Source organism: Dipteris shenzhenensis, chromosome 16 (assembly GCF_047967505.1).
Source record: "Dipteris shenzhenensis isolate YYH24624 ecotype China chromosome 16, Dip_SZ_1.0, whole genome shotgun sequence".
NCBI lineage: Eukaryota > Viridiplantae > Streptophyta > Polypodiopsida > Gleicheniales > Dipteridaceae > Dipteris > Dipteris shenzhenensis.
In genome coordinates this window covers 30,269,608-30,277,988 of record NC_141611.1, presented here as the reverse complement: position 1 = coordinate 30,277,988, position 8,381 = coordinate 30,269,608, and the positions used below count along the sequence as shown (strand labels likewise).

Below are 8,381 nucleotides of genomic sequence, written 5' to 3'. Positions count from 1 at the left end.
TGACATAATTTTAAAGGTTGGTTTATATTCTAATTACAAGCTTATCATATAATCTAGGGCAATATGGATCAGTGTGATGTTGTCTACTTTATGATCAAAAGATTTAATCTAGTGTACAACGTCTTTTAACATAAAAAACAATCTATGTTTGATTGCAAAAAATACACTTGGATGTGTTCATCCTGTTCTTAAGAAATAGCATTTGGATGCTACCGAGTGTTTCTCTGAGCAAATAATAGGTACTATTGAAAACTTGTCAAATGGATCAATATATTTCAAGAATGGTTGGAAATGATGAAAAAATTATAGTTTTCCATGTGTGTTGTGAGCCCTTGATATCAAAGGCAAAGAAAAAAATGGCTCCAAGCTATGTTTACTTTGCATAATTGAGGTGTCATTGAAGAGGGGCTCTAGCTTGGATAAGAATGACAAAGTTATCTTCCTCCAAAAGTTGATTAAGGTTAGAAAGGTTCAAATCTGAGTTAGAAAATGGATGGATTATAGCTTTTATGTTAGGAAGTTTATGATTTGTGTGTTGACATCATCTATTGATCAGGGCATATGCAATAGCCGACCAGATATCCCATCTTTCTTTGCATCAACAGATAATGTCCTGTATAACCCCATGCAAATCTGGAATATACACTACTTCCCTCAATTCAAGGAAAGGATCTTCTAGCATTGCACCTATAATGCTGTCTCAGGAATTCATGTATTCGCCATAAAAAATGAATGCACAATCCTGCCACTGTTGGTCCAGCAGCTCTGTTCTGGCTTCTTCCATGCTTCTGCTTCTGCATTCACCTCCTCCTCCTCCTCCTGCATGTAAGCCTCTGCATAGATGTTAGACATCAAGACATAAGCTGAAGCATCCTTCTCATCCAACTGCAGTGCATGTTCAAAGGCCTCCCTTCCAAGCTCCATGTTATGCCATTTTCGACAAGCAGCCAACACACTATGCCACATGATAAGAGTAGGATGGAAAGGCATCTTTTTTACCATCGCTACTGCTTCGTCTAATTGGCCTGCGCGGCCAAGGAGATCAACCATGCAAGTGACGTGTTCAACAGTAGGGGTGATACCGTAGTCTTTGCTCATGGCCTCAAAGCACTGTTGGCCCGTATCCACCAGACCCGTGTGACTGCATACTGTCAGAACACTAAGGAATGTGACCCCGCCTGGCATTATGCAGTCTCCTCTCATTCTCTCAAGCATCCAGAAAACAAGTTCACTTTCCCCCAACTGGGCATATCCTGCAATTAGAGCATTCCACAAGACCTCAGTTCGAACTGGAAGGTTGTCGAACACATCCCATGCTTTTGCAAGCAATCCGTATTTGGCATACATATCAACCAAAGTGCTGCCAACGATAAGATCTCCCTCCAACCCCTTGCTGGCAATCTCAGCATGTATTTCTTGGCACTTGTCTAAGGCTCCCATGCTGCCACAAGCTTTCAAGCTGTAAACAAATGTAACAGCATCCGGAGAGACTCCCTCCAGTTGCATCTGTTCAAAACAGTTCAATGCTTTCTCACCAAAACCGTGTTCGGCATATCCTGCAATTAGCGTGTTCCACGAGACGACATCTCGAACTGGCAGCTTGTCAAACAACTCCCATGCTTCTGCAAGTGAGTCGCATTTGGCATACATATCAACCAAGGTGTTGCCAATGAAAGGATCTCTTTCCAATCCGTTTCTGGCGATATCAGCATGTATTTCTCGGCCCTTGTCTACAGCTTCTATGCTACCACAAGCTTTCAAACTGCTAACAAATGTGAGAGCATCTGGAGGGACACCCTCCAATTGCATCTGTTCCAAACAGTTCAATGCTTTCTCACCAAGGCCATGCTCCGCATGTCCTGCAATTAATATGTTCCACGAAACTACATCTCGAACTGGTAGCTTGTCAAACACTTCCCTAGCTTTTGCAAGTGAGCCGCATTTGGCATACAGATCAACCAAGGCACTGCCAACAAAAAGTTCTCTTTCCAACCCCTTTCTGGCAATTTCAGCATGTATCTCTTGGCCTTTGTCTATACATCCTATGCTGCAGCAGGCTTTCAAGCTGCAAACAAATGTATGAGCATCTGGAGAGAAACCCTCCAGTTGCATCTCTTCTAAACAGTTCAGCGCTTCCTCATCATGACCATGTTCTGCGTATCCTGCAAGTATTGTTGTCCACAAGACCTCATCTCGAACTGGAAGCCTGTCAAACACTTCCTGTGCTTTTGCAAGCCCAGCACATTTAGCATACATATCAACCAACGTGCTGCCGACTAAAATATCTCTTTCCAGTCCCCTTCTTGAAATCTCAGCGTGTATTTGTTGGCATTTACTTATGCCACCATTGCTGGCACAAGCTTTCAAACTGCAAACAAAAGTGAGAGCATCTGGGGAGAGGCCTTCCAGAGGCATCTGCTCAAAACATTTCAGAGCTTCTTCACCAAGGCCTTGTTTGGCATATCCTCCGATCAGTGCATTCCACGAAATCACATCTCGAACTGGAAGCCTGTCAAATGCCTCCCGTGCTTTTACAAGCAAGCCACATTTGGCATACATATCGACCAAGGTGCTGCCAACAAAAAGATCTCCTTCCAATCCCTTTCTGGCAACCTCAGCATGTACTTCTCGGCCTCTATCTATGGCTCCTATGCTGCCACAAGCTTTTAAGCCGTAAACAAACGTGAGAGCATCTGGAGAGACACCCTCCAGTTGCATCTTTTCAAAACAATTCAGCACTTCCTTGTGAAGAGCGTGTTCGGCGTATCCTGTGATTAATGCAGTCCATGAGACAACATCTTGAACTGGAAGCTTGTCAAAGGCTTCCCTGGCTGTTGCAAGGGAGCCACACTTTGCATACATGTCAACCAAAGTGCTGCCGACAAAAACATCTCTTTCCAAGCCCTTTCTGGCAATCTCAGCGTGTATTTCTTGGCCTCCTGTCACATCTTTCAGCCTAGCACAAGCCTTCAATAGGGCCACGAAGGTATACTTGCTCGGGCATACACAATCCTCTTGCATTTTCTGGTACAGGTTGAGGGCATGCTGTGATTCTCCGCAATCAATATAACCCATGATCAGAGAAGTCCACGAATAAACATTCCTATCAACCAACCTGTTAAAAACCTGCTGAGCATCGCACATGCTTCCAACTTGCACCCACAATGGAACCAGATAGTTCTGAAGAGATCGATGATCTTCCAGCCCGGTTTTGCACATGTAGGCATGCAAGCGCTTGGTACACGCAAGGTTTTTCCTTTTCCTGCACTTCTGCAAGACGCATGTAAAGTTCTCGACCGAAGGGAGCTGCGGCATCTGTTCCAAAGAAGTGAGTGCCTCCTCTAAGTTCAGCAGCTCCCAAGGACTAATCTCTCGCAGTTCTTGTGCTTTAGATGCGTCCACCTGTACTGAAGACCTAAAGCCATCCTTGTCACTCTTTACCGAGCTCCGGTTATTAGAGTTTGTCCAGGCCAGAATACCGGATGCTCTGGCCCTGTGCATTCCCTTGCTTGCGGGCTGCATTTTTTTGTGCATGTCTTCAACCCAACCCTTATTGAACTCTCCGGTAGTTTATGTTTGAAAGCCGGAGATCTTCGACTTATCTGTTGACAGTCATCTGTCAGATTTTCCTGCGCAAATCATTTGTTCAGATTCGTCGCACAGTTGCTTTGCTCTTTACCACTGGGAGAGATCCTTGAAGTGCTCCTTCTATAGGCCCTCAGCACTTGAGCTACCTGCGAAGGATGATGACGATGAAAAGCAATTGCCAGAAGTGCGCCGGTGCTTGAGGTGTATCCTGCAGTACCTGAGCGCGAATATTTTGGAGTAATTCCACTAGAGCCATCCGAAGAATCCTCCACCACCACTTTACTGCGTCCCTGGATGCCCTGTGAGGCCTCATGGGATGCCATAGGAGAGTTTGGGGTTGATAGCCTGCGCAGATGAGCAGGTGGGCAGTGACGGAACGGGTGGGGGGTATGAAAAAACTCCTGCCAAGCAGGTGAGAGATGATGGGTTTGCATAGTTTTCGAACTTCGCGTCGATTTGGAGAAGACAGGACGGGAGCTCATGCCATGAAAATTCAACAGGAACACATTTAGCCTGCTGAAGCTCAACGGAAATGAGCTTATGCCATGGAAATTCAACAGGAACCTGCTGAAGCTTAACGGAAATAAATCCGACGTTCTATCCTCCATCCGGAAAAATCACTCCATTTCTGATCAACGGAAACCACCATTTCTCATCAACGGCGTAAGTCCGTTAGTTTGGTGGCATCCCGGCTAGAAGCCTGCCGGATTCCGGCGACCCACCGGTTGGTTGGTCGAGAGCCAAAATCCGACGGCTTCCGACCCGGATGGCTAACACCTGGCGATTCTTAGTCATCAAGGCTAGCGCGGAGGCCAGCCACATGCCGCCGCGTGGATTCTGTATGGTCGGTTTTCAGGAGGGCATTGTTTTTTGGGAGGCGGATCTTCTAGGTTTCAGGAAGATGAGATCGGATGGTGGAGAACCCACAACTTTGACGGTGAAGGGAATCGCCAAGGGGAGGCAACTCCGGGGAAGAAAACGGTGAACCGGTTCATCCGTTCCCGACCTGTTGCGGGTGACTCAATGAATAGGAAAGCAGAAGCTCCAAAAATCTCACTTCAAATTTAGTTTTCTTATCTTTTTTTCCCCTTTTAGTATGTTTTTCGTATAGAAGGTGCTTGCTTGGACCTCTCTCTTTTCCCATTGCCGCCCCATTTGTGTATCGGAACCATGGAAACGGCTCTTGTCGTTTTCTATAATTGTTTGTATTTCATTGCCTTTACCAACATAAATTTAAGCTCTCGATATCACAAACTGTGGCTACGAATGATTTGCTTGGGAATGTTTCCGATACCACCCAACAAAGTCCATTGTTCACTGTAGACAAATCAACAGATGCCTTCGGCCAAGCGATGCCCAAATGCCTAAGATTAAGTCTTAGGATGATTGAGGAGCTTTCATAGAGCACTCAAAGTTTGCAAATCAGGAAAGAGTCCAAGCATTTGACTGGTTTACGAATTCATGTCATGCATTCTCATATCGTATGCATCTTGTTGGCCTCTACTGGCATTTCATATTTCATATAAGATAAGAAAGCGTTTATACAATCATAGCTAAGTCATCTTGGGGAGGTTATAATGCCATCTAGTTTTTTAGATGCTCCACAATACCATATGAAATGATGGCCCATTTCTTCAGCATAACAAGCTCAAGGTTTGGTTCCAAATGCAAAGTGCTATGTGTGCCAAATTCAAATTGCTATGTGCTAAATGCATATTGATATGAACCCAAGGAAGGGCACACTCCTTGGTCTTATAATTTTTGGAGAAGAAGTGTGCCAACTCTCTCCCCACACAAATGTGTGGTTACGTGCTAAATGCAATGTACTGTAAGCCAAACGCAAAGTCCTATGTGCAGAATTCAAATTGCTATAAGCAAAATCCAAATTACTTTGTGCTAAATGCAAAGTTATAAGAATCCAATGCAAAGCAAATTCCTTGGTCTTAAAATTTTACATTGATTATGTGCTAAATGCAAAGTCTTACAAAGTGCTCTGTTCTAAACTGGAAGTGCTATGTGCTATATGCAAATGCCATTTGCTAAATACAAATTGATATAAATCCAAGGAAGGGCACGTTCCTTGGTCTTATAATTTTTGGAGAGGAAGTGTGGCTCTCCCCCCACACCAATGTGTGGTTATGTGCTAAATGCAAGGTACTATAAACAAAATGCAAAGTGGTGTGTTCTTAATTCAAACTACTATGGAAAAATTCAAATTTATTTATGCTAAATGCAAATTCAAGTGAACTCAAGGAAGGACACGTTTCTTGGTATTATAGTTTTTTGAGAGGAAGTGTGCCATTTGTCCCCCATACAAATGTGTGGTTATGTGCCAAACACAAAGGACTATGTGCAAATGCAAAGATGTGTTGAATACAAGGTGCTATGTGCTAAATTCAAATTGCTATGTGCTAAATCAATTTTCTAAAAACAACACGTGTGGTTATATGCTAAAATCACAAAATCCAAATAAGACATATTCTCTATCAATACAGCTAGCTAGCCAGATCTAGTTCTTTTTTTTTCAAATCATGCACCAAGGATAATTTTTGACCTTAGTCTTTTTGTGAATCTTTGTGAATTTTCCAAAAGCATGCAAGAGGCAAATTATTTCCAAGGTGTTGTACATGCAAAACCTTGTAAAAATTCATTTAAAGAAGAATATTAAAAAATGTGCCATCTTTTTCTTGCCTTTCTTCTTCCATGGTGTTGTGCACATGATAACCTTTTTTAGAAAAGGTCACTTAAAAGAAAAAATAAAAAACCTAATAACGCACTTAAAAACCAAAAATGAAAACCTATCTTGCTTGCTTCCAAGGTGTTGTGCATGCAACACGTTTGAAAAAACTCAATTCTTAAAAAAAAAAAGAATTATGGAAAAACTATAAAGGTTTTAAAGAAAAAGTATCATCTAACTTTTACATCTATGTCAAAAGTGTGAATGTTATCCAAAAATGTTGTTGGGAAAAAACTCTTTAAAACCTTGAAAAAATGAGGGTTAAGGGTTTTGGATTTAGGCTTCTCTCTCCCCTTCTCTACTCCCCTTTTTTTTCATTTGTCTTTTCTACACTAGAAGCCCTAGATTTTGCATGAATAGTTTATAAGTTCAGAGGATGTTACATTGTATGTGAGAAATAGAGTGGTGGCATTTGAATGAATAAATAGTATGTATCCCACATGTTGTCATTCTTATGTGGAGATTTGAGATTGAAGAAGATCAAGTTGAATGATTGTCCTACTTGAAAAAATTGGCATTTTGCAAATTCAAAGTATGTTCATAATTATCTTGGCAAGGTAGAGATAATGAAGCTCACATATGAAGGCATATTGGAGAAGAACATAATGAACAATGATTTGCATCTATGAGTTTATAATATAGTTATCTCAAGAGTAGCTTTTTTGAAGAAGGGTTTGTCTAAGGCACTAACATTCAATGTAGTGGAAGACAAAGGAGCTTATTATGAAGGCTTTGTCTAAGGCATTATTATTCAATGCAGTGGAAGACAAAAAAAAGGAGCTTATTACAAAAGAACTATAAAAACTATATAGAAGAGATCTATATCCATGTCAAAGTATAACTGCGGAGGGCATAACAGTGATGCGATCAAAATGCTAGAAGTTATGTTCTTATAGGGATTGATGAAGACATGGCTTGTGTCGAAATTGATAACATGCTCACTAGTATAGAAGATATGTCTTGTGTTGAAAATAACTCAATAATGAGACACAAATAATTGAATAAGGAGACCACAAATGCATGGATATCAAGGAGATAGTAACGTAAGTGATGCAATCATAGGGATTAATGATATTATTACGATTGATGATTGACAATATTAGTAAGATTGGCAATGATGTTCTCATTGGAGTTCACACTAGGGTGCATATGTAATTACTAGAGAAATAAAATGTGAAGGAGAGCTAGTGTAATACCATATCAAGAATTGTGTGATCGATTAGCATCAATCACTCCATGTTTCATATTGCCATTTCCAAGGTATTACAAAGCATCACATAATCATGCAGATATCTCAACATTTATGTTAATAGATGAAGATTAAGAAAACACACAACTTCAATGGATGATACATTCATGAGTGAAAAATGAAATACAATACATTAAAGTTTAGAAATATATAAGTACTAAGGGGCAAAGGATCATGGTGCCAAATCTAGAACCTACGAAAATGGCCATGTCATGTGAAAAGAAGATGCAATCCATTTTAACAAGAGTTTCTTGTAAGAAGCTTTCATGAGAAACTTTGCTTGAGCTGGGTGAAAAAAGATGAATATGAACCCATGCACTTTTTTTAAAATGAGCAAGGAAATATTAAAAATTTACAAGATAAGTTCAGATGGTAAAATCCTCACACTGAGGATAATGACTAAAAAAATTCCTTAAGAGAACTTCTCTTAGTGTTAAACACCATGAGTACAATTGAGTGGACTTCCTTGAAGAGAGGAAAAGAGACAAAATAAATAGGATAGTCTTCACAAGTGAAATTCCAAGTGAGAGTCATCTCCCAATCTTGTAGTCTTTGGACTAGTATAGTAGCTGGTTTTGTTGTAGTGCAGAGCTTGAAATCTAGATCTTCAAAGTTTCCACATCCAAGCTCATTCAAATCTTTTTTAGCTGGTCATGTGCTTCATAAAGTTCAGATAAGCTTCATCAAGTCTTTTAGCCCAGCATTAGTTTGTATATCATTGAATTGAAAATTGTCCTAGTGACCCAAATAAACCATAGAGCATGACAACTAATTTGAGTCCAAAATTCCTTTTTCAATTTAGAGGAA

At 40.8% G+C, this 8,381-nt stretch overlaps 1 protein-coding gene across 1 annotated transcript; it reads right to left on the bottom strand.

Annotated features, from left to right (window-relative positions):
* Positions 1-539: 539 nt before the first annotated feature.
* On the bottom strand, positions 540-4,180 carry LOC147892815 (pentatricopeptide repeat-containing protein At2g39620-like). The gene has a single exon (XM_087387816.1). It carries the CDS (start codon positions 3,532-3,534, stop codon positions 709-711), a length of 2,826 nt encoding a protein of 941 aa, XP_087243942.1. The 5' UTR covers positions 3,535-4,180; the 3' UTR covers positions 540-708.
* Positions 4,181-8,381: the final 4,201 nt, after the last annotated feature.

Coding starts and splice junctions, on each gene's coding strand:
- LOC147892815 (XM_087387816.1), bottom strand. CDS start 3,534: ATGCACAAAAAAATGCAGCCCGCAAGCAAGGGAATGCACAGGGCCAGA.